Here is a 27,689-nt window from a genome sequence, read left to right on the forward strand (position 1 = left end):
TCCTATTGTGATTGTGATTCAGGCTGCAATCAAAACATTGAGTTCACATATCATAGATTCTGAAATGGTAAAATGGTATTAGAGTGCTGAAGCAAAATCAATGAAACAGACAAGAATAACAAAGTCTGTTTGGTCTGGGTTCCCGCTCACTAGGGAATTGAAGGAAATAAAGAAGCCAATTCACTTGCCAGAAAAAAACACGAACTATTTTCATTGGCCCAGAACCTTTCTGTGTTATAGGTACCTACAAGAATGAGTTTCAGAAAGAAAAAACCGAAAGAGAAACACTCTGGCCACATCTTCCTAGGTTGGATTATTCCAAAAAGTTTCTTTGATACTGGAAGAACTGAGAAGTATCTGGATGTAGCAAAAATATGCTACACCTTCTCACTGGAATTCCTTATAGGGCATTGCCGCCTCAGAAAGCACCTCATGAGAATGAGTCTAGTAGAAAACGACGAGTACAGATTCTATGGGCAGGAGGAAGAAACTCCAGATCACCTGGTGATGAAATGCCTCGCCATTGCTAGTGAACGCAAAAAATGCTTTGGACAACAGACTTGTAGAAATGGGAAAGTAACCTCCTTGAAGACATCTCAGATAATGGAGTTCATTAGAACTCTGGACCTGGAGACTACGACTAATATAGAGAATAGGTGAGGGACACACTAGACTAGGGAATCCAATCCCCCAAATCCGCGGTATTAAAATTGTGAATCCCGCGGATCTGCAAGAATGCGGGATCGTTAAAAACATATATACTCTTTGTACTCCACCTATTAAACATGCTCATAAGAAGGTATTATGTTACTAAAAACATACGATAGTACAAAGGTTTTTATTTCATGGCAAAAGCTGACAAGTTTTGCCGCGAAAAAATTCGAAAAATCTCACACAAGATACAAAGATCGGGAGGGCATGCAAAGCTTCGAAAATTAATTGGGGTTAAAAACATGTGACCCGCATTTTACAGATACTAGTTCTGAATGCAAAATCCTAGAAATTTTCCGTATATTCAAAGTGTAAACAACTTCCATATAATTCGAAGCAAAGATAGTGTTGTTTTCCGTCTTTGTGAAATACATTCACCCCTCTTTCAATTAGGATAATAGGCAATGCTTTTTATATTGGTTGGGTTGCCATGTGTTATTTATTGAACAGGCGGCTTAGTAAAGACTGGAGATTTTCATTGCAGGGGATATTGATAAACGCTGCGTAGCGGACCAACCTCATGTTGTTTTTAAGAATCAAGACTATATTTTTTTTAGAAATATGAAAAGACGGCCACAAACTGGGCTAATTTATGAGTGATTTATAGCTTTCTGGTACGTTTCAAAAGACGTTTGCGCTTTTATTATCTAATATGCAGTTTTACTATTGAATCCCGCGTGGAAAATCCTGCAATTTCCCTACACTAGGCCATCAGGTCGCAGTGCAATTGGAAAACCCCATTTTAATCTATCCTAATATTCTTAGCGAAATTGGTGATCACGATTTTGTATTTGTTGGTGAGAACGCAATGAAAAGTAAAAATTAAAAAATATACCTCTTTATTTACGCCATGAAATATTTCTTCACAATACATCAAAAGCTTTTTACTTTATACAACATTTGGGTTTTATCAATACAACAACTCTACATGGATAAATGACAAATATCAATCTACATATTTCCAAAATATCTTATATTAAAGAAAAAATTATCACATTTCAATATGTCACGTCCCTAAAAAAAATTATATTCCATCCAGAAATAATATCTGCTTCGAAGTATGACAATTGGTGATTCAACAAATTTCTATTAGGACGTTAGTTACTTTGTCATTTACAGATAGAAATCAATGGATATTTTCCATCACATATGCTCAGTGAAAAATAAATCTGTGATATTATAACATTTTATCCAAAATAAACATCAGATTCAACAGAAAAATAGCCATAAATAATTAACGCTTCAATTATTTACAAATATTTACATTAGATAATACTTTTCAGGTATAGAAAATAAATCTTAAGAAGGAACTTGGGATTGACAGGACCCAAGTAGCTTAATATTTTCATAAAAAATATATCTATCAACAATGAGTTTTCAAATATAGAAAGATGATTTACTAGAAAAAATCTGTGGCAAGGCATGAAATATTTTTGATATAAATAGAATTTTTTCACATATAACAATGTCCCTCATCAAATAATATTTCTGAGCAAATTTGCTTTTTTTAAATAACGTTAATTGCATTTCAGCCATAGACCTAACAACAAATGGACTATGTATGAGTCAAATAGGTGATTAATTTTTGATAATTAATAATTCTTTTGGTTTTCGAATCCTTCAATTATTATTTTGATAGTAAACACAATCTCGAAATTATACGCTTTTTCTCTTCTTAAAATGATCCGAGGAATCTATCGTTTCCGTTTGAACCTCCAATTTAGGAACACCCTGTATAGTTTATATCTGAGCATTAATAGATTGTCTCTGTTTAATCATTCAACAACACTTTATCGAATGATTAAACACTTTGTAGTCTAGTGAGTTATCTGAAAGTATAGTTGATTATATAACCAAAGAGCCACTGGAACCAGTGTTGAGAAATATTCAACAAACATACCTCATTGAAAGTGTAAACAACTGTTTCCATCTTATGAATCTGACCTGACCAAAATGATATTATAATTTCAAGAAATACAATCTACACAGTCAACCATGTGATTTGGTCTACCTAAGTGTTGAAGAAGCAATACAAATTTCGACATCAATTGTAATAACAATACTTTTCATTAGAAATAAAAATTACCTAGAGAAGCTCGTGCATGAGTTTATATTTAATCTGAAAACGAAAGAAAATAACTGACACTTTCTTTCCGATACCCATATTGAAAACTGACAATCTCATAAAATTTTTCTGAAAAAACACATCCAAATATTTTCCCATAATAAAAAATGGGATTTTATGATTTTTTTGGACGAATGTATTAAGTCAGAAGGCAGTTAGACAATTTTAAGTCTGAAATGACTCAGCTTCTCCTAGTTCTTGAACCTCAATATAATACAAATATAATTCAAGTCTACGTAAGTTTTATAAAATGCTATTTAGACATACATTCTCATTCATTATTAGGTCTACGATCCTGGTATCAAAATGATTACAAGCAAAATTCTGAATACTTTGTACTGATATTTTTCCATCATTATAACACCACTTCTGAGACACCCAAAACAGATAAGCTGCCACTGAATGACATGCAAATTGGTTTTCATTGGATTTTGGTTCTATCTAGCGATTCAGTTGAGTGTTATTTTTGTGCGTTTCACAATACAAATCACAATTATCCAAAAAGCACGTAACAAATACGTTTTTCTTTCGATATTCTTCAATGAGAGCTTCATTAATATTTTCATCAATATCTTTTTTCAACAATATTACAATTTAATAAAAACAATAATCTTCGAAAACTGTTCAATAATTGTGAAAAAAGCAAAATATTCAACATTCAAACCTTAGCGACACTAGGGTCATTCTCAAGGAACTCAAGTTTGCAAGCACTCTCCGAGTAGAAAAACAAGAAATAACTACCTGACTGTAGTAGGTACTCTGGATCTTTCGATATTGAAGAAAAATCTGAGAGCTGGATTACAAATTATAATAAAAAATATGATGTATGATCAACTGAACGAAACTTAGTTTTAAAATAGAAGCGCTTATTATCCTTCGTTTATTCACCAGAAATTATGCCGGCTCACTTCAGAGACTAATTTACAGGGTGCGCCATGGTTAAATCACACTTTTCATTTATCATGGTGCGAGAATGGGCAATCCCAGAAAGATTTTCAGATCTCATCATATTGTATTTGGGAGACTAGGGTAGTTTTGTTGTCGCGACTTTTATTGAAAAAGATACTTCTGTAACTGCCACATAGAGGGCCATTCGCATGCAATAACTGGAAAACAAACTCGAAAGAGGTTACACAAACAGGAGGAAGGGTCAGTCTTTTAACACCTCTCATTCTACACAAAAACATGCCCGCATTCTTCTGATTTCAGACACTAGAATGAGACGCATTTTGCGTACTGACCTCAAGATCTTACAAAATCATGGTTACCACCAACGGGACTGGGGGAGAAGTCTTGACAGTTGCAGGCAACTGAGTTATGGAGCTTACTTACATCTTCCAGGTTGTGTTAATAGGCAAAACTGCTGTGATTGGGCAACTGACAAGCCTCAAGGGGACCATCCACCCAACCACAACCCAAAAGGCTAGAGGCGTCATTTGGTCTAACATTCTTGAAGATGCTAGTGTCACCGCTCCTGTTAACTCAGTTTTACAGTATACAGCTTTGAACAACTATATCTACTACTTGCTTTTCTTTAACTTCTATAAATTTTATCTTTAGGAACTTTTTAAAGTGTGGGAGCTAAGCATGACGCACCTTGTATTGACTCAAGTGAATGATGATCTTCATATGTGTTTAATTTTGTAGGTAGGAACAGAATAGTGTGTTGCGTTGCGTGATGACACATAAGTGTTCTTCTGCCATCAAATTCGGTCATAGTGCGATAACGGTTTTTTAAATCAAAGATATTATTCGTGTATCATAGCTATTCCTGAATGAAAAAGTTTAAAACAAATGGATTGGATCATTTTAAACAATACTTATTCTAATGAATTCGGAAAGGCCAAGCGACGTCAACATTTGATATTAAAGTACAACTTTGAACTTTGATAAACCGATTTATGGTTACTTTTCGAACCTTAAGATCAGTGATGCTGACAAAGAGAACTTCCCTCTATGGAATAAACCATTTAATGTTAAAAATTTTCCTTTGTTTCATCAACCGTGTTCAATATCCAATAAAATTCTTCTTGTTCCCAATATTCTTTGAGAACAGAATACGAACAGACTCTACCTTCAACAGCATTCCAAATTTGTATATGAATATTATGATATAACCATAGAATTAAATCGATTTTCTCTTAGAGTTTACAGCTTTTCAACAATCGCATTTTTCAACTTTGAAAAGGTGCAAAGAGAGCCCAATGTCAAAATTTGTTTTTCAATCTCAATCATCACCTCCAACAAAATTCCCTCCTCTACCGCATATCATTAGGAACTATTTTTCCATGTGATAATTCGTATAGATTTCCAAATTCTCAATCAGGCGTCTCACATAGAAGTAGTTTTCGGAAAAACGCGCATGACCGATGTTGTCAGCGCGATTGGATCAGTTTGACTGGGATGTCTCTCGTGGTACTCCTGAAAGCAGGGAACTATACAGAGGTTAGTTTGACATTCGGGACAATGGTATTTAGTTTTTCTCCTTAATATTCGACCATGGGTGTCGACTGTGTTCCAGCAGAAGTTGCAACCTAGAGCCGGCCCAGGACGTACTACCGGACAATGAGAAGACCTTGCGCTTTCCTGAAAAATAAATAGTGAATTTTGTTTATATTAATTTGATCTCGATAATATAATAATGATAATAATATAGTTTATTCTCAGAAAAAAAACAAAATTTCTCATAATAAATAAACCCATTAAAACAAAAAAATTCACTTGTACAATTTCAAAAACTATTTTTCCAACCAACATCGAAGATATTACACTCTATTAATGTGAGTTTGTTTGATATCGGAAGTAGAAATGGCGTCTAAAATATTCCATGAATTAAAAAAAAAAAATAAATATAAGTTAATTTCTATAACTTTTTCAACAGAGTTGAATGAAATTGCAATTATATCTGATTTCACGAACTTCACACATTGATTAAATCATAAACTAACAACCCGTGATCTACATTACTGGTTGATCTATGAAGCTGATAGATCCACAGATCTGATAGATCCACAAAGCCAGTAGATCAATAGACTCACAGAGCCTGTAGATCAATAGAGCTGATTTAACCACAGAGCCGATAGATCCCTAGATAAGATTGATTAAGAGCACCGGTAGATCCACAGAGTAGGGATGTGTGGTTCGTTCAATTTCGACGAACCGGGTCGAACCAGATCCATTGCTGAGACGACCCGGTTCAAAAGACCCGTTCATTTGACCCAATGGTTCTTTTCAGCTCACTAGCTCAGATCGAATCATCTACGATTTGCGCATGATTCAAAGATCCGTAGATCTGGTTCTTTCGTTCTTTGTTTTTTTTCTTGGTAAAGAATTTTAAGTTAATATCAGCTTTGTATTTGTTAGTCGGTATGTTTTTAATCGGATCGGGAATTCGTGATAATGATTTTTTGAGACATAATCATAAACATAAATGAGATCCTTTATCATAAAGTTATAAGTTACTGAGATGGCAGAATATAATAAATTGATATCTGGTTCATGAGATGATTATAGACCTTTCGAAAAAATTTCAAAATCTAATATATATTCCTCGTTCAAATTGATGATTTTGGAATATTTAAATGACTAATGAAGAAGTAGAAGTAAATCATGAATGTACTTTGTACAGAATACTAAATTCACGAGGTCTTGAATTATTAATTTTAACGAAAACTATACCTAATGATCATTATCTATATCTATTCCAACCAAATAAATACAGAAGATCTGAAATCCCTTAAACTGATATCAACCCTAATTAATATATCTTGTTCCAAAAAAATATTCATTTTGATAAACTTTACAAAGTAAGGTTTGAATATATAGTTAAAAAAATTCTCAAAAAATAATGAACAATATTTAAGACCATAACATTTTCAAGAAATAATAATTGGTGCATCTAAGAGAGTGCAATTACAGAGCCCAGTTTCTTTTACTATCTATCACATTTCTTCAAAACCGGGTGCGAAGCCAAGTGCCGAGCCGATGATTCATTTGCGAAATGGATGTATTTTATTACAACCATATGTTCCCTTAAGGTCAGTCCAAACCGAAACCCATCTGCCTAGGCTCGGATAACGAACCATTCTTTCTATGGATCTTTGGGTCCTAAAAGATCCTCAGATTGAATGAACTGAATGTGAAAGTTTGGCTCATTCGGATCGGTTCGAACGAACGAATCATTTTCAGAGAGACGACCCGATCGAACCATTCGTTCTGAAGACCCGGGTTTTTTGATTCGTTCGTTCGTGAACGACACATCCCTACCACAGAGCCATTGAGGTGGCAGATCCAAATGATGGTAGATTTCTAGAGCACATAGATCCATATAACTGTTCATAACGAGACCAGATTCACATGCAGGTAGATTCCTAGAGCCCATAAATCCGTAATGTTCATAATGAAACCTTCCAAAGAGTACATAGTTCCGTTTACTTGGGAACAACCATAAATGAAGAATGGTAACATCCGATAGAGATAAAATACCGAATTGAAAAGTCACGTGCTGCATTTCTTAAGATGGGAAAACTATTAATAAGCGGTGATTTAGCGCTTCCTACTAAGGTTAGACTACTTAGATGCTATTTGTTCTTGTAGATCTGTAGCTGTTAGATCAATAGAACTAAAAGATCCAAAAGCCGGTAGACCCTCGGGTAGACCCCTAGACCTGACAGATCCACAAAGCTTGTAAATCACTTGTAATAATGAATTTATAGACTCAGATGATCAATAGAGTTTACATGGTCAATGAGTCAGTGGAGCATAAAGTTGACAGATCCACAGTGGCGGATCCAGAAGATGTTTGAGGGGGGGCCATAAAAAGTCACGGCTCATATAGCAAAATAGCGGAAATTTTTGATGGGTCAAGTGTTTTTTTTTATAGAAAGATGGATTTTAGTAAATCATATCATATTCAATTTCAAAAATTTTTGTACGACAAAAACAAGTTCAAAAAAAATTTCACATATTTCATAAATATATGTAAATTTATTTCATAAGAAAACTCAGGTGCAAGAAAGTATGAGGTGTAGTAAAAAGAAAACCATTATTTTTGCATGAAGAACAAAACTTCAATTACCATAGTTAGAATGATTCAATTTGGGTCAAATATGCGCTGTTTCGTTCGATAACTACAGTTCCAAGTTAACAATTGTGTCATAGGGGAACCGCTCTTCGTAGATAATTCCCTGCCAATCTCACTGAACAAACAGCAAAACCTTCCTGGCCGTTTCCGAGGACTCACCGCGTTTCAACCACGACCGTTTTTGCTTGACGTTGTCATAAATAATCCATTTTTCATCAGCAGGTACCAAGCGTTTCAAAAATGGGGCGATTTTGTTGCGATTTAGCAGTGATTCGCAGTGGAAGCGGTCCATGCGGTTTTTTGCCTTAACTCGTTTGGTACCCATACATCTAGCATCTTCTTGAGATCAGCCTTTTGCAAATAGTGTTTCAAACGGTTTATTGTGCTCTTGAACAATCGAAACAGGGCTCGACAATGTCCATGCTTTTATCGCTATTTTCGACAATTGGCCAGTGGCCTTTTAGTGCGTGGTGCATCTTTGACATCGAAATTACCGGAACGGAATCGACGAAATCAAAATTGCACATGATTGGCTATTACAGTATCAGGTCCATGAACACCATCTACATTTTCAGCCGCCTGGCTTTAATTTTTGTCTTCATCTAAGAAAAACTATAAAATATAACGTATTTTCTTTTTGCTAGTGTCCACCTTTGTGGCGCGCTCAAACTCAACTGAGTCAACTCATTACAAAACTGTCCGAATGTTTTTGTAGTGCGAAATCTCATCTTTCTAACGCCATATAGTAAAACCCGATTGGACTTGTACAACGCGAGATACAGATAACTAAAGTCATCTATTAGAAAAATAATGGATTCCTTTTTACTACATATGTTAAATAAAAAAATATGATGAAATTTTACAGCTTAATAACAAATTCTAGTCACCTATTTTTTTGACTAGCGTATCTTTGTATAATATTGTCAACATTAACACTGCTGCAAATGGTTCTATGTATATGCATTAATGCCAATACATTCGACCTGTCTTCAACCATTCTAGATCATATCCAATTTTTCACCCTTCTGAGTGCCCACGCATATTTTTCGATTTTTCTGGATATATTTTTATATTTATAAGGTCCGCGAGGGGGGGGGCATGCCCACGCCCCTGAATCCGCCCCTGCAGATCCACTGAGTCGCAATTAACACATCCACAGAGACGGAAAATCATTAGCGATAATATATTCACAGATCCAGTACATCATTAGAGCTCACAGATCCATAGATTCGGTAGATCAATAGAGCTACTAGAAATAGATAGCTGTAAATTTTGTTGTAATTTATATCCTCAATTACTTTTTGACTAAATCACTATGATTAGCTCGTTGCACTAAGAACGAACAATTCTAGTGTACGGCTTTCAACGCTTTTTTTTCACTTCGAAGGCTATAAAACTAGTGCTTACCACACGAATGTGGTTTTGCATTTTTCTAAATCTCAGTTGCGCTGAATATTTGTAAATATCTTAATGTTTGATCTGTCTAATTATAGTTTACGTTTTATTCGGATAAGAGCACTTTTTGTTACTCGTCCAAAATAATCAGAACATTCTTTCATCACAGAAAGTCACACTTTTACTCCCAATAAAACAATATATTATCATCATTATGCAATATTTCAATTTTTATTGAATGTAAAGCCATTCTCACCTTTCGTAGAATATAAAAGTATTTGCAAGTATACAGCTAAGTATACGAAGAAAATAATATCGATTTCCCTATACATTGAAACCATTAAAGTATTTGATCAATAATCGTTAACAACCGGCCAAACGACTCGAAAACAGTCTCTTACACCAATAATGTTGAAATCTAAGGTGAAACAGAAACTACCTGCGCTAAAATTTATAGGCGAAATAAAACGTAAAAATATCAATGAATTATTCGAACCGGTGAAAACATTGATTTTTGAGAACGACGAAGAAGAAAATCAAGCGGAAAGGGACATCAGTGAAAGTGAATGGCCAGGGAAACACGGAAAGAGGTTCAGAAAAATTTTCATCGAAAACCAGAAGATTTCTAGCAAATTCACTAATGATTATAAGAAAACATTGAATGAAGTGAAAATTGAAATGGGTTTGTTTTCAAGAAAACAGGTACTTCAATACTTCAAGGAACTTTCAATGCGATTATATTCACCTCTTTTTTATAATGTGAACCAGATGAGATAGACAAAATCTGATACCCACTTCTCGGTCTCTTTTTCTGAGAAACTAACAAGGGTAGTATTCATTTTTGGCCACCTTCTTTTGTTTTCGAGTTATAAGCGAAAATTGGAAAAATGGCGATATCGAAAAACATTTATATCTCCGCTAATATTGATGATAGAGCTCTGAAATTAAAACATTATACAGGCACTTTTTTACGTAGAATCCAGTGACGTGCTCGTATTTTCAAAAGGGTTTTTAATTACGAAGCTATGACCCAAAGTTATGTTTTTTCAAATGGGAACACTAGATTTTTGTGCCATTTTCTGAAAGCTTAATTTTTCCTGATTTCAAAAATATATAACATCGAATGATTCGTATCAAAATAAATAACACAAAATGGTCAAAAACCTTTTTTTACTTAAGAGTCTCAATATTTCTATGGTTTCAACTTTTGATGAGCCTTCCTATAACAAGAGCAGTGTCCTTCCGTCAATCTGATTATTTCTATGCTTTTCACCTATTTCTACAAAATTTGAATCTATATTTATTTTATACAAATAGTTTCGAAAAGATAAACGAACTTGGAAAAATTTTCCTAGGTAGCTTGAACACAGTTTCAAATATTCATCTTTTGAAATATCGAGAAGAGGTGTCGACTGTGCATTGTGCAATTGTTGTCATTATTAGGTTAAATATTATTTCTTGTTTGTCCCTTCGTAATTAAAATGTTGAGTTCAATCATATATGCATTGTTTCATATGCTGTTTAAAATGGATTGGTACTTGTGCATATTGATTCTGGAGACCTATGTAAATAATCTCCTGATACATGCATCTCAATACAACTCTTTCGATTGAAAAATTCGATCTTGTGGTTTCTCCGTTATTTCCAAATCAAATTTCAGATAAAAAATTTATAAAACATATCTAGATTCGAATTTTGTAGAAATAAATGAAAAGCATAAAAATAATCAGATTGACGGAAGGACACTGCTCTTGTTATAGAAAGCTCAATTTTTCTGTGTTCATCAACAGTTGAAACCATAGAAATATTGAGACTCTTAGGTGAAAAGAGGTTTTTGGCCATTTTATATTATTTATATTGATCATTGAATCATACAATGTTGTATATTTTTGAAATTAGGAAAAATCGAGCTTTCAGAAAATGACACAAAAATCTACTATTCCTATTTGAAAAAACATAACTTTGGGTCATATCTTCGTAATTAAAAACCCTTCTGAAAATACGAGCACGCCACTGGTTTCTACGTGAAAAAGTGCCTGTATAATGTTTCAATTTCAGAGCACTATCATCAGTATTAGCGGAGATATAAATGTTTTTCGATATCGCCATTTTTCCAATTTTCGCTTATAACTCAAAAACAAAAGAAGGTGGCCAAAAATGAATACTACCCTTGTTAGTTTCTCAGAAAAAGAGACCGAGAAGTGGGTATCAGATTTTGTCTATCTCATCTGGTTCAAAAGTTGTAGTGCTAAAACATCGAAATTTGCCCACCCTGTACAAATACATATTTTAATTTTGTAGAGAAATATTTTTTTTTCTCTATCTTCTCACCATTGAAAACTCCTCGTTGAAGCGCCATCTAGGCGACATATTATCATTTTCTATATAGCCATTTTATCATAATATGAATATTCTAGGAAAAAAAACCAATTCTTTCCGAAACGATGGATGATTTGAGGCAAGTGATAAATAATTCTAAAAGAAAACATGTGGAAGATGTTCCATCAATTAAAATCAAGGATCCGATTGAAATTGCTGATTATATAGACGAAAACGAATCAGACGAGGAGGAAGAAGATTCAACTACGTGGATTCTTCTGCGAACAAAATGCGATGAACCAAACAATGATTTCATCTCAGAAGGATGCGTGGATTTTCAAGAAGATGACGATGAGATGATTAGGCCATCGGTTGATTGGGAGGTTTTAAACAAATCTTATGTAAAATGCCAAAACTGGTTGGATGGATTGAATATAAAATAGAAACATTTCAATTATCATGGAATTATAATAATAATAATTGTTAACTGGTGTAGCATCCATTATATCGAGAGTAGTTTCTTTTCTTTCGACGGTAACTTCTACAAACAGTTGGATGGCACTCCTATGGGAGTACCACCCAGCCAATCTATTGCTAACCTTGTTATGAATGAACTCTTGGAGTGTGTGTTTAGTGTTAGATTTTAGACCACCCCTTCTTAAACTATACGTTAATGATTCCTTATTATTGATTCCTGAGAATAAATTACAATACACCCTTGACATATTCAACTCTTTACTCTTTTCACGAAAAGATCCAGTTTACATTCGAGAGAGAAGACCCACCACAAATTTGTATAACAAGCCGATAAATTCAAATCGATGTCTGAATTTTACTAGTAATCATTGCATCAAACACAAATTGAACGTGATGAACAAATTAAATAGAAGAGCTACCTTACTAAGCGATGATAATTTCAGGCATGAGAATCTCAAACTAGTCAAAGAAATTTTAACTAAGAATAATATAACTATATAATTAACAGAACCATAAAAAAGGTCACATCGCCTTGTACACCTACTAAATCCTCTAACAACGAAGAAAATAACCTGATCAAGACCAGATATTTTAAATTTCCGTTTATTCCTTCTCTATCCAGTAAAATCAGCTCAATATTCAGAAAGTTCAACTCTACAATAAGCATACATCCAGAAAGTTCTTCACAAGAATTAAAGATCAAACTCCCACCTCACTTAAATCCAACTTAGTTTACAGAATTTCTTGTTCCATCTGTGATGGATGTTACGTTGGCCAAACTAGTCAACACTTGAGTAACCATCTAAAACAACACAAATATGATTGCAGAAATGTTTCGAACAATGATAAAACAGCCCTAACTTCTCACCATTTTAATATGGGACACAATTTTAGATTTGATGATGCAGACGTTTTGGATAGTGAACCTAATTGCTACAAACGTAGAATCCTGCATTTTCAGAGAGAGAAGTTTTTCTCAGGGTCTGTATTTTCGCATACTATCTCATGCACTACTGTATTATTATTTGAACTGGGGTCGTTTTGCTTCGGTAAGCCTTCCGGGAACTGCGACCATGCAGATCTTTTGTTCACTACCCTACTCATTCATAGAAACCCAGGGAGGTCGTCAACGACGTTAATAAAATTGACAACCTCCCTAGGGGCCTTGGCCATTACCTCTCTGGTATCCAGGACCGGCTTGCCCATGTGAATGGTTCTTAGGCCAGCCAGTTCTGGACACTTGCATATCAAGTGTTCAGCCGTTTCTACTTCCGATCCACAGAGTCTGCAAATCTCGTCTGCTGACTTACCCATTCGGTACAAATGATGTTTGTACCGACAGTGCCCCGTCAGCAGTCCCACCATCACCCGAAGCTCCGCTCGTGAAAGCTTCAGGAGTTTTCTGGTGTAAGTAGGTGAAATCTTCACGAATTTCTTTGCCTGAGCAAGTCTAGGAGTGTTAGTCCAGTGGATTGTCCTACTGTTCAACTCCCATAGCTGGACCGCAGCTTTGTATTGGTCTTTTCCTATCCTACAGAAAGGCTCAGGTCCAGCAGGTCTTAACCTTGATGCACTTTTTGCAAGCTCGTCCGCTCTCTCATTTCCTTCAACCCCACAGTGCCCTGGTACCCATAGTAGAGTCACCTTATTTCCTCTGGCCAGTTGCTTTATGGTGTTACGGCACTCCCAAGTCAGCAGAGACCCCTGGCAGCACGATTCCAGGGATCTCAGCGTGGTTTGGCTGTCCGTGGTGATGTAGATATGCGCCCCTTTGGGGTTCATTTTGAGACACTCCTGGGCGCATACATAAACAGCCATTATCTCGGTCTGTAGAATCGAGGGCTCACTTCCCAGGGCTCTAGAGATCCTCAGTCTAGGTCCATATATCCCAATGCCGGTGCCCTTCTCTGTTTTTGATCCACCTGTAAACCATATGGATGACTTTTTGTCCAGACGATTTATGAAACTTATTGCACTATGACGGTCATTTATAACCGTTTCAAAGGGCGTTTCAAAATCGTAGGTGGTTGGCATAATATCTGATGGTTTTGCGAGGAGGTTTGAATCTAGATGATTCAGTATCCTCATATGTCCAACCCAGTTCCCAGGAAGGAGCTTTCCATTATGGGAGATCCTTATTGCTTCGAGCAGGCTACATTTCCTCACATGTAGGTGTAAGGGAGGCAAGTCTAGTATGACCTCCAGCGCTGCCGTAGGAGCTGTGCGCATATCTCCTGTGACACCAATACACGCCAGCCTTTGCATTTTCTGCAACCTGATGCGTGTGGTGACCTCCTCGGTTTTTGTCCACCATGCTAGAGATGCATAGGTGACAATAGGGCGTACCACCGCTGTGTATAACCACAGTACCATTTTCGGTTTCACTCCCCATGTCTTTCCAAAGAGTCTTTTGCATGCCCACATAGCCGCCGTGGCTCTGGAAAGAGTCTTATCTATATGTTTCCCCCAGTTCTGTTTTCTGTCTAGGATAACACCTAGATATTTACACTCACTAGAGAAGTGCAGAGTTTGACCATTTAAGACCAGAGCTCTGAGGTCGAGATTCCTTCTTCTAGTGAACGGGATTATTGATGTTTTCGAGGGGTTGACAGTAAGCCCCTCTTCCCCACACCAATTTTCAATAGTTTTGAGAGCAAGTTGCATTCGGCTACTTATTGGGCCCCCATGCTTGCCTCTAACCGTCACCACTATGTCGTCGGCGTAAGCCTGGACGTTAAATCCGCCTGTTGTAAGCCTCTCCAAGAGGCCATCCATGACCAAGCTCAACAGCAGGGGTGATAGAACCCCTCCCTGAGGGCATCCCCTGCATATCAGCACAGTCACTTCGGTTTCTCCCAGATAGGCTGTAACGGTTCGTCCTTTCAACATAGCTGATATCCACTTAACAGTGGAGGGTTCTATCCCTTTCCTTTTGGCTGCATTGCATATGGAGGTAAGTAGGGTATTGTCAAAGGCCCCTCTGATATCACCGAACATTGCAAGCAGAATCTCCTTTGCGTTGAGGGTGCCTTCCACCTCTCTAAGAAGATGATTAAGGGCGTCTACAGTAGATCTACCCGCCCTATAAGCAAACTGTTGCACTACTGTAACATAACAGTTTTCACTTAAAATCTCCATACTAGGTATGTCTTTTCTGTGTGATGTTCTTGTGTTATCTTTTGACATGACCTTACGCAGTGAAAATTTCAAGTTTCTAGAACTCTTCGTTTGGTTCGTTTCAAAAGAACAGAATTTAATTTGAGGACGGATTCGTCATCAGTGAGCAAACCTTATCGTTCGAGACCAGTCTCGTATCAAAATTCGAAAACAAGACATTTTGACGAAATGATGGGTTTGAAAAATGATATATAAATATAATAAAAATATAAAAACTCTTACTTGTGGCGATGAAACACTTCTTTTCAGTTCATCTGTCCTCACCCTCAATGTAGCAGTTGGCATCTGAGGGACATCCCCTTTAAGTGGAAGTTCTTGCGATACGGATAATGGATCTGTTACCACAACAACAGGGCTGATTGCTCTCTCAGCTTGATCACCAAGCTTAGAAGAGTGTATGAAAGTCTGCAGATTCGGTGGTGGAGAAAAGGACTACAACAACAAAAGAATGACATGAAATTGGAAGACTAATAATAAAACACAAAATACTTATAGAATAATAGTATTAGATTAGAACCTAATCAATATTAGTTGAAGGGTTAGAACCATTGAAATCTGGCTTAGAACATTAATAATATCTATATTCTAAAAAATCAGGTGCCCAATTTGGACTAAGCCAACATTTCACCTATATATTTCGACAATATTCAAAAATATTATGATGTGAACCGAAATCGTAATTTTAAAGGTTATACATAACTGACCATACTCAATAGAATATTGCTCAGAAATTAGCAATATTCAGATCGTGGTATATGTCATAAGGCAAAAATGATTCTCTCGGTGTCATCTACCGACTACATATATTTGTCCAGTTTATGATGAAACACTATTTCTATTTGAAAGAACTGAAATTTTTATGGAATCATTTATGTCCCAACCTGAACACTAGTAAGAAATTTCACGAAAATTTACCTGAACCAGATTCAAGCAAACTAGCAGAAAACTTACTCTTGACTGACTCATTAGAAGAGGATGCGAGTGTTGTTTCAACAAGACCGAACCAGGAACTGCTAATAAACCGCCAGAAGAAGAGTTGGCAGGCAGAGGATCGGAACATTGGCGCTCCATGCGCATCGGTGGAACTGTCAAGTATTGGATGGTTGGTGAATCTCCATCTGACGGATGACCGCCATCATTTTCCTTCTTGATACGCTGTTGTCTCATCAAGAATCGTCCCCTTTTCGTACCCATAGTGATTTGACTGTGGTGTACAAACTGTTGGGATAGTTGTGCGTGTGTAGTTACATTAGGTTTGTCTAAAGGAAGAAAAAATTAACCTATAATGTATTGGAATAAATATGTAATCGATATTCTACCGTCAATTATGAAACAGTTCCGTTCTTTCGAATATGATAACTTTTTATTACACTTTTTCTCTTCCGAGCCTATTTCTTGAATGAATTTCTCTTATTACATGAGACATCTTTTTCTGAAACTGAAAGTCCATGCTTGAAATGCGCATGCATTCTGGCCTATTTTTGATGCGATTATTAATCAATCACACTAATCGTATCACACTAGGCCTTAACCGTATCTATTTTGACATTTTTTTCATGTTTATTTCAGGGCTGATTTTTGAAAGATGAAATGCACGATGACACGATCCTTTTATAAAGCTTGTTTCAGTGCCAATTTCCTACAGAACTGCAAAATTTCTATGAAATACTATCAAATGCAAACAATAAATCACTAGTCCTCAGAGTAGCCAACCCTAGTAAATTTGACTCAAATAAAAAAACTTTCTTTAAACGACGGTCGGAATATGTTCATGAAACCGGAGACACTTTCAAGTTCCATATGAAGGCTACTTTCTTATGAAGCGGTCTTTACTAAGTGGAGCCTTTTCGGATGGATTATAAAAGTAACCCTTAGCCATATATGAGAGCACAATTGGTAAGACAGTAAAAAAATGCGATGAACTGGATCTGTAAGTTATGTCTTAAGGATCATACTTCATTGAAATGCACGCTCTACTGAAAATCTTACTGCTGTAAGGGCCAGTTTCATAAAGGAAAGTAAAGTCTCGTTTTCTGTGAGAAATCTTCGTTACAAATGAAACGTTATTCATAAACCAATTTTGAGATTAGAAAACGGTTTGAATTGTCCATCCTCAAGTCCCGATATTGGCCCTTTATGACAAGAAAGGGATCCTTTTTTTCATGCATGCTTTAGGACTAAAAAACATAACGTCTTTTTGGAACCTAACGATCATTTCATGAAATGCGCATGCCTCCAAGCTTCAAGACCTATTTTTGAAGCTATTATCAGATATGAAAATCACCCGAACATTTTCCCTGATAAGTCAGAAAAAAAATTATAAGTTTAATGTAGAACGTATTTAATTATACAGCGTTGTGGCCATTTCATAATATCACATTTCAGATTAATGCTTTTGTGTTATTTTTTGATGGTCCTAGTTTTCAATGAAAAAAAAATCTAAGATTAAATTTCATGCCTAACTCAGTTAAAGTACGCATTTAGTTCTAATTAAAGGCATATAGTAATAAAAACACCATAAATTTAATAGTGATAACGGGGCTGAAGATTTGAATGAATATCTTGTTTATACTTTATTAGCGACAAATAATCAGATGAATTGTTTCTTCTTATACATTTCAAAAAATCAATCAGTTTCCATTTTTCATGGAAGTATATAAATGAGTAGATTTTAATTTTTGAATTTTGTTTAAATCGGAAACAGCAACCTTCATAAGCTAATACTTGAAACAAATTTACTTTTTTTTTTGAAAGAAGATCTTCATTTTTTGTAACGCTCGGAACTAAAAAAAGAAACTAATAGTGTCAGTTTCATTCATCATGCTACTCTTGAGCTGCACTCTACAAAAGTAGGTAGGATGTTGGGTAATATATTCCCATTCAACGAAGAAAACAATTAAATTTGGAGTCATTATTTATTTTTTCAGAATCACATTACAACACGATTTTTCGGAAAAAATTAGGATAAAAACAATAAAATAACAAAAAAAGCAATATATGTAAAATAACAAAAAGAGAATATTAAAATTATGAGTCTGCTGACTACACAATAAAAAATAAGGCAAATCATAAAATTTCAACTTCTATTTTTCCAAGCTTTCGTGAAGTTTTTTAAGTTCCTAGTGGGTGAACAAAACTTTCTTCAGAATGATCAAATATGTAAACAAATTTTTAGTATTAATACCATTGTCTGAATAACAATGTTAATACAATTCTGCAGTAGTTCAATTGCAAATATATTAACGTATTGATGAAATATATCAATACAAAACTGGATAATGTTTTCTATCCAACTATTCGAGACATCTCAGTTTGGAGCTTGTACGAGTTTGCGAAAAATGAATTCATCAAAGTATAAAAAAGTACCAAGAATCCCGAGGAAAAAAGAATCTGAGGAAGAGAAAAAATCGTTTCGAAAAAATTAAAATCTCAGGACGAGGCACTTTTAAAATAACAAAACCTAGGAAAGAAGGAAAAGGAAAAAGAAGTCAAAATACAGAATAATAAAACTAAAAAAAAACATTCATTCTTATATTTATTTATCAATTCAGAGGTGCTCGTTAGTATAGACGAAAATTTTCTCGATAATTCACTATTTGAAGTACCAAAAAAAACTTAAAAAAAAATATATCGATTTAATTCTTTGGCTTTGTGAAAAATATTGCTTGTATTTAAAATAACAAAACCTAGGAAAGGAGGAAGAGAAAAAAGAAGATAAAATACAGAGAAATAAAACTAAAAAAACCATTCATCCTTCAGAATTGCATTGGTTATAGGACATCATTTGGGATTTGAGGCTCAGGATGCAACAATTGACAAAGAAATTAAATTTTTAAAATGTATAATTTCTATTTCAAGGAGTTACTGTTGAAGGTATTTCTACGTTTTTTTTTAGAATGTTTATAGAAGATTTTGAAGTTGGTTTACATGAGATAACAATATACAAATAAATAATGGCGGATAAACAGTAAAAAATACTATAGAGAAGATAACCTAGTGTGAAGATAAACACTAATAACAAAAATAAAGTATAATTGATTAGCTTCAGTTGTCGCTATAATCAGACCTTGCAATGGGTATATCGAAAAAAGGCAATTGTGAATTTTGCATGATATGACATTATAGACATTATAAATCTATTGAGATGGTGAATTTTAGACCTATCCAGATAGCACACAATGTCTCTATGGGTATCCTTTTCGATTCTATCTCAGGTAGAAATATCCTCGTAGATAGAATGAACATCCATCAACATATAAAAAATGAATATTCAACATTATGGAAGTCCATAGAACAATATGTTCTATGAAAATCCATAGAGAACTATGGACTATGGAAGTCGTGGAATATCCTTCAATGACAATGAATCCACCCTTTCTGAGAGTTAAATATGAGGAATGATTAAAGAAACATTGAAAATAGATTATGATCGGCTGAATTCGTCTCTAGTCTACCTTCGGTAGCACAGTGGTTTCGGAGACGGCTGTGATGCCGAAGGTACCGGGTTCGAATCCCGGCTAGGTCATGGATGTTGTACATGTCTGGTGGTGGACAATGCATTACTATATACTACGTGATTATGTGTACATAGCATGACTGCTGAGCACAAATAAAATAGAAAGAAAAAAAAAAAAGAAAAAAAAAAAAAAAAATTCGTCTCTAGTCAGACGATCTTCTGAGAAGTATCACCTCTTGATTTTAAGTGCTGTGAGCCGACCTAAATTATCATGTTTACTCTTTCAACAGATTCATCCAGTTTTTTTTCTTTGATGAGCAAATTAAGATTTGTGTTAACCTTAGAATAACATTTTGTAGGTTAGGTTAGCCGTTTCATACACTGATATATTCTGTCAAGTTGGTTCATTGATGAACTTTGGTGAGTCTTGAACAATAAAGATTTGTGTTGTAAAAATAAGAAGTTCCTTGGTTTTTGTATATTTTAGTGTCCACATGTGCTATCTGGATAAAGGAGTAATAGTACGAACAACTCTTCCAGCTGACTAATTTACTTTTTAATACTTATTTCATCATTGATTCATTTCATTCTGAAGAAAAGAGGGCTGCATCATAAATTAACAAGTAACAACAGAAATGAATTGGCCATTTACGATTCATACCGGCTTAAACACTAGATTTTTCAAATGATGTAATGCAAGTATGACCTTAAAATGTACGGCAGTATAATCGAGGCGTAAGATTTGCAAATTTTAAGTCGACCGTTCGAAATTTGACTCGTTGATTTTTCGTTCGAGTCTGTATCGAATGTTAATTGATTTGATCGAAATTCACCGTTGGATAACCATTAATGCTTGTAGCTTGCTGACTCATCGAACCGGTAGGATTCATCCTTTGAATCATATGTGTGTAATCGGTATGTTTATCGAAATAACCAACTACAGTGCCAGCCAAGTTGACTGCGTTATTTGATAGCGGTTCCAATTTATATTCTTGGTGTTCGATGTGTGGTTTATTTTCGTCGATTTTTTCGCTGATGTTTACATCATTTTGAGTTTCGATCTTTCGGTTCTTTATGCTCAACCTGAAATTGGGATAACCGCGTTTTTTGTATTCTAACCACAATGTACGATTGTTAACGCCGTACAATTTGGCAGCCTTACAAAACCCGATACCGCCGAATCTCACAGCTTCCAGCGCTTTTATAAACCTCTCCTCGCTTTGAGGATTCACACTCCTCTTTTTCTTTTGATGTTGCGGTATTTCGTCGCTAGAGGGCGCAGGAGACACACCCCCGTTAACGTTCAACATGCATTCGGGCAACGCTACGGTGTTCGGAGGCATGGCATCGTTTGTGGGAAAGTTGTTGTATTGACCTGCGGTACTGTAGCCCGTTTGGTCCATCATATTGGTCCAGTTGAGGCCTGGAAGGATGGGTGGATGGTTAACGGATTGCAGTAATGGCGAGGCTAAGCTCAACCGCAACGTAAGATGATATTTGTCATTGTGATATAAAACATTTGTGGAGGAAACACCAATCGTTCGAGGAGCCTGGTTATTTGCAATAAATCGCACTGGTATTGCAGTGATCAGAAGTGGGCGGATGGATCACTTATTTCCACTCCTACTAATGAAAAGAGTATAAATACCGGACTACGAACATCAGTTCTTAGAAATCCAGTGTCGAGTTACAATCTATGACTCAGAACCTCTGAAGATGCCTACCGCAGTTGAGGGCGAAACGTCAGGTAAAAGAACTGATTAATCACGGTTACAAGGCCCGGAAATTTCTAACTTTTGCAGATCATCATCACAACATTACAACAATTATTGAAAAAGTTTAGTGTGTTTTTCAGAACGGTCTGAAATGCATTTTGCTAGCAGAAATTTTGAATGCTGACTGAACATTTTTCAATCCTGAAGGTGTTCACTCTTTACATTCGATCGATTTCATAATATGAAACGTAGGATGAGATTTTTTTTATAATTTGCATAATTAATTTTATTATCGAAGAACTCAAATCGATAGCTGACAGAAGTAAGTAAAAGAGTAATTGAAGAAGTATGAGAGTAACAGACTTGAGCCTATAGCTGGTTTCAACAATTTTTTTTTTTATCCTTAAAATGTTTAGATCAGATCACCAAATTAGAAAGACGGATTGATTCCAACCAGTTATGAGCCAAAAATATCGATAGACTAATTGAAAACAAAAAATATGAGGTTGTTCATTAAAATCCTAATAGACAAGACTAAGGTATGCTTGGAAAAGCTCTAAAAGAACGTCGAATATTTCATACCTACTATCTTGTTGAAAAAAAAAACGAACTGGCTAGCTTAAAATGATGTCAATTTGAAGTAAACAGGTCATATCAAAGATAATTGTTCTTTCCTTTTTGTTTAGTGTTTTACTGCGATTTTCAAAATTTTCTACTATAAGATCTCCTAGATAATTTGAGAGTCTGGATAGATTCATTTTTCTCATAGAAGAATAATTGAATTTACAATATTAAATTTTAACTCAAAACAGATTGTTATAAAGGATTTTCCAACAGGAATAATACAATTTAAAATGGTTATAATGGCAACAATGTATTATTATTCAACCTTATGTCATTTGTTTTCAGTAGATTATGCCATTCAATCATAAAAATACAGATACAACCTTCAACAAAATTCAGAAATTATTAAATTGTTTTATCAAAGTAAGAGCACATTTGTGAATACAGAGAAATTCTAGAAGAATTCATAGACGATATTATTCAGTTTATCGACTCACTATCCATAGTATTGTAAATGAATTCTTCTTGAATCTCACTGAGTATTCACAAATGTGCACTGATTTTGATAGAACAATTCTAAACGTTGTTCAAAAGTGCATCTTTCTATGATTAAAGGGCATCTACTGAAAACAACATCACCATTTTGAAATGCATCATGTCTATCGAAAAGCCCTAGAGTAACAATGTAATGAAGTAGGTAATGTTCACAATAAAATAGCATTCAATAATAATGTAAGTTAACTACTTACATCAAAATAATTTTCACTAAAGAATGAGTTTGAATTAATAAAAAAATACCCATTCATATGACACTTTGATGAATTCATCTTGTTAAACGATTGTCATAACCTATGATAATAGGACTATAGGAGCTTAGCCTCTGCCAAATATCTGCATTTATTAGGAGAAGAATCGTTGTGATTGGATAATGAAGAAGGACATACCATGCTTACATAGCAGTTGAACTTTAGCCTCATAATTGTCGTAAAAAATCTAAGTGGAAATTTATAAATAGGAGTATTGAGTACTTACGACATTCTGACTGATGCGATGTACTTGTTGAAGGTTTCTGCATTTCTAAATTAGTATCCGTTATAGTTTGTATGGTTGTGTACTCTGGCTGGGATATGGGCTGGAAATAAGTACTCATCTTAAGAAAATTATATATCAGACAAAACTATACAGATCAACTAATAATATTAACTGATATTAATATCTCTGAAAATAAAAATGAGAAACGCACTGACTTTAATAAAGGAGCTGTTGCTTGCTTGTTCAAACCAACACGACAATAAATAAATTCCCCGTTGATTACTGCTGAGTATGTCACAGAATAAAAAAATCAAGCCAAACTTGTGCAATTTGTCAAAAAAAAAAGGTCATTTTGTTAAGATGTCGAGCCAATATGGAGAAAGAAGATGACCCAAAGATAACCCTAAGAAATCAAGCAAGCAAGTAATGAAAATCAAAAGTGGAAGAGAAAAGATTTTTCCAGCAGAATACCTCATGAACATATTCATTTTATGGGAACATCAATGTATTGATGAGTTGTAGAATTTATTTATTAAATAAATAAATAAAATAAATAAATAAATGAATACTCGAGAGTAAGAAACGAAAATCTCAACAAAAAAATACCATTGGATGGAAATTTGCTAGACTCGATTTGAGCATTTGTTGGGTTCTGGACACTTATTTCCTTTTTCTCATAAAATTTCAACCTCTTTCCTTGTCCTGTTAACATTTGTAACCATTTTATGCACTGGATAAATTAAAAGGTATTTCATTTTCGAATGGAATAATACGTAAAGGAATAATCAGATTTTGAAAAATTTCAGTCATAATCCGGAGGAAAAGAGCTTTTCAACAGCATATAGCATGATTCATTTTCCCTAATCAAATTTAAAGGGTTGGGGTTGCCACATAGGAAGATTAAATAATATGATGATGGTTTTTATGTAAAACAAAGTTCCCTTCTAGAATTGAATGGATGGGCCCAAGCAATTGTCTAAATTTAATTTTTTCTATGCGAGAAGATATCTGTTTCATTCACAATGTGATACTGTTCAATATAAGTGATTTCAACTTCCAATGACTAGTAGATAAATGAAACATATAGTAGACGACAAAATGAATGTGGAACCAAAGAAATTTGGTATAAGTGGAAAAGCTCTTTAAATTGGATAGAGTTATCCCAAGAATAGAAATCAATTTCTCACAGTGAAAAATGTAAGTCTGAAGTCTGTGAACTTGAATTTTCTTAAGTGCTGAAAAGGAGTTCCCGAAGTTCTATTTTAGGATCAGTTCTTTTTATTCCCTACAAAAATGATATTACAGAAAGTATTGACTTCGCCTTTTTTCTTTATGTGGATGATACTACGGCAATTGCATCAGGAAAAAATGGTTCCTCCTTACAATTGTACAATGTCATTTATTGAAAAATTTACAATCTACCCTTAAGGCATTAGTAAATTGGATTATATAACTCAAGTTTTGATGAAACAATAAAATCCGTGAATTTCTCATAGTTATGGCGAATAAACTCTTGACGACGTGGTATAATCGTTTTGGTGTTTTGCCTCTTGCCATTTTGTGATAATTTCCATAGTAACTTTTTTGGACGTTCGCCAAAAAAAATTAAAAGTGAAGCTCGGTGAAATGTCCTTGAAATTTTCAAAATGTAGCCTTTTGGTTATAGTTAGAGAAATTGAAACTATTATTCGTTATATAATCGTAGCGAATACCAACTCGAGCATAGACAAATATATTTTGATTATACAAACCTATTCACTCAATATATTTGAGGAAACTGATGGATTTTTTACACAATTTATTGTAAATATCCAACGGAAATAAAGCTAGTCTTAATATAGATAAAAAGTAGATAAATAAAATAACAAATTACTTTAATTAGTGGAAGTATCCATTGACATTTAGTCAGAGATTAAACTTTATGACTAGAAAATGTTCTTCCATGAAACTGTTTAAAATTGAAATTGATTACTTACCAAATGTATATGTTGTTTTAAATTAGTATCACGATCACTGCTTTCATGGGAACTGCCTCTTTGTGATTCTGAATCATTACTGTTTTGTTTTTTTGGATGGCCGATATTATCCATGTTAAAACCAGGATCAGATTTTATTACTGTTTCTACATTGATATTGGTATGACAAGATTCACTCAAGTGTGATTCATCCACTGACTTTTCAAGAGAACCAGATCCCGACCCTGTTGATGATTTCCTTAACCGTTTCCTGAAAGAAATCAGAGTAAAGGAAATGAGACTAAATCAAAGAGTTATGCAAGCATAGAACGAAAGAGCGAGTATTATTTTTTCAGAAATCGTTCAAGAATTATCATTTTCTTGCAGTACAAATCAGACCACAAACTATACTCAATCAGTTTTCTTATCCGTCACTATGCATTGAATTTTTCCGCACTGTTCCCGGTCCGGAAATAAATATTCTTTCATAAGTTCAAAATTCAAAAACGAGCCACAGGTGACTAGATTTTGAATGAACTTCAAGTATTATTCATTATTTTCTGTAATTCACTGAATTTTTTTTAAAATATTGTAATATTTACATAAATTTAATATCATCTAGTGATTTTTGCATTGACAAATGATGGTTGGCAGAACTGTTTTCTGAGTGACAAATTTGACAGATAACAGATAAATCCATGACAGGATAGTTCCTAATATCAGATTTGCCACAGAATTTGAGAAAATTCTCTAATGATATCATGTTCATAGCAGTAATAAAAAAGTTATGGAAACTTTTCATTTAATGCCATTTCCCAATTTTCTCTTATATCTAGTGAACAGTTGAATTCATCAGATTGAGGTTCTCATCAAATTAATTCCCTCCAAAATCAAGACTGAAAATGTGCCATTCATATTTTTCTAGGTCGAAGGGATTCTGAAATCCCCAAACTAGACAACGAATTTGGGACACCCGATACCTCCAATTTAGGAATACCCTATATAGTTTCTGTAAAGTGGCATATAAGTTTTGTTTATTACAATGGATCTTGGCATGTTCTTTTGTTATTAAACATTCAGATAAAAAGCTTAGATCTGAAATCTTCAATATCATTCACAATTAGTTCATAGAATTCATCATGGTTACAAGCTCTGCTAACACCAAATATTAAAGCCATCTAAAAAGTAAACCCTACATAAATATCTAGATAACCTCAAAATTCTTAAATGCTAAAGGTACCTTATTCATCAAGTATGATTTGTATGATAAATAAATAAATATGTGATTGGGTGCTTGCATAGTAAATAACTTGATTTGTTCATCAAACAAAAATTATGACTCTTGGTTCATACATTCTCTTCACTTAATTTACAATATTCTGAAATATCAACATCTTCTTTTGTACTTAGTTCATTCCTCTACATGAAGTATTTTGACTATAATGTAAATGTAATTCACATTGTCGTCTACGACAATATCACTTTGACTACTAGATTCTCAATGTACTATTATTTATCTTTTTGATTGATCCTTTTAAATTTGTTAAATGAGAAAATTCAAAGATCGTATTTAACATAACATGTTACAAAATCTAAGAGATACCTACCTCCTACATGATGGTGATGATGGACAAGGTGAGGGAGAAGACCGATTTTGTATAGTCTCATTATTCCAACTGGTATCAACCGTTGTTAAAAGTTCAGCCCGATCAGATGTGTTGTCTTGTCTTGTCATAGACTGATCAACTGGTATTTCTGCCAATCCTGTTTTCAGAATGAAATCAAGTTAATCAAATGTGAATTCTGGATATTCCCCATTAATTTATTGATACTCATTCATAAAGTATACTCACCCTTAATTTTTAGCATTTCTGCTGTTTTGAGGATATGCGGTAGTTGTTCCTGAGATACATTTACTTCTCCGTAGTACATAAAATCGACCATTATCTTCAGATCTAAGAATTTCACATCCTTAAGGATTACAATTGGATGTTGGCAAGGATTAATGGTGAACAATGACTGAAAATTTAATGTAAAAAAAAAAGGGAATTTTAATTTTCTGGTTAGTTATATTATCGCTTGCTCTAAAATCTAAGCCTTCGTTCTAAGAATATCACGTATTGGTATTTGACATTTCAGGTAACTATTGTTTTGCTTACTTGGAAATAGGTGCTACATGCTGATAAAACCACTTTATGAGCTTGTAAATGTCGCCCTTCTGCTGCTAATGTAACATCAACTAATGATTCACTATTCAAAAGACTAGAAAATACAGAAATGAAATTTGGTTGATGATTATTCCATCTGAGGCAATACTGCTGCATTGTCATTTTTGAATTATGGAATACTGATTTCAATGATATTAATCCTATTCTTTTCTGAAAGTTGTTTATGTTTTGTATTCCTAGTTGGGAATCAATAAATTGATTCCATTTATACGGATAACCTTGAAATCAAGCAATAACCAATGTTATACGAGATGACATCAACAATGCTTGTATTTTATTACGTCATTACTCTGAAAATTGATTTTTCTCAATAGATAAAATTATTCTTTATTCGTGATTATATCAATTGCATCACCATTAATTACTTGTTTGACTTATTTTAGTTTCAAGTTTCAACACAAGAACGGCTATAGAAATATTGTAATGTCAGCTGTTAACTGACAAACTGAGAA

General features: G+C 34.4%; 1 protein-coding gene across 3 annotated transcripts; it reads right to left on the reverse strand.

The window, feature by feature from the left end:
• Positions 1-1,533: 1,533 nt before the first annotated feature.
• On the reverse strand, positions 1,534-27,689 carry LOC123671958 (protein tramtrack, beta isoform). Of its 3 annotated transcripts, XM_045605871.1 has the most exons (9): positions 27,593-27,689; positions 27,169-27,527; positions 26,863-27,028; positions 26,617-26,773; positions 25,031-25,280; positions 23,055-23,154; positions 16,239-16,546; positions 15,510-15,719; positions 1,534-5,422 (listed from the first exon to the last, which is right to left on the reverse strand). In XM_045605871.1, exons 2-9 carry the CDS (start codon positions 27,337-27,339, stop codon positions 5,168-5,170), a joined length of 1,617 nt encoding a protein of 538 aa, XP_045461827.1. In that variant the 5' UTR covers positions 27,340-27,527; positions 27,593-27,689; the 3' UTR covers positions 1,534-5,167. The 3 variants fall into 3 exon arrangements, with proteins under 3 accessions (XP_045461827.1, XP_045461826.1, XP_045461828.1); XM_045605870.1 differs by having other exon boundaries at positions 27,169-27,670; XM_045605872.1 differs by lacking the exons at positions 1,534-5,422; positions 15,510-15,719; positions 16,239-16,546 and adding an exon at positions 20,025-21,166 and having other exon boundaries at positions 27,169-27,665.

Source organism: Harmonia axyridis, chromosome 2 (genome assembly GCF_914767665.1).
Source record: "Harmonia axyridis chromosome 2, icHarAxyr1.1, whole genome shotgun sequence".
Lineage (NCBI taxonomy): Eukaryota > Metazoa > Arthropoda > Insecta > Coleoptera > Coccinellidae > Harmonia > Harmonia axyridis.

Bases quoted from the DNA above. Each gene is read 5' to 3' on its own strand.
- LOC123671958 (XM_045605871.1), bottom strand. From the start codon at position 27,339: ATGACAATGCAGCAGTATTGCCTCAGATGGAATAATCATCAACCAAAT. The intron at 26,774-26,862 runs GTGAGTATACTT...TTCTGAAAACAG, and splicing joins AGAAATGCTAAAAATTAAGG to GATTGGCAGAAATACCAGTT. The intron at 15,720-16,238 runs GTAAGTTTTCTG...TTGTTGTTGTAG, and splicing joins TTCTAATGAGTCAGTCAAGA to TCCTTTTCTCCACCACCGAA.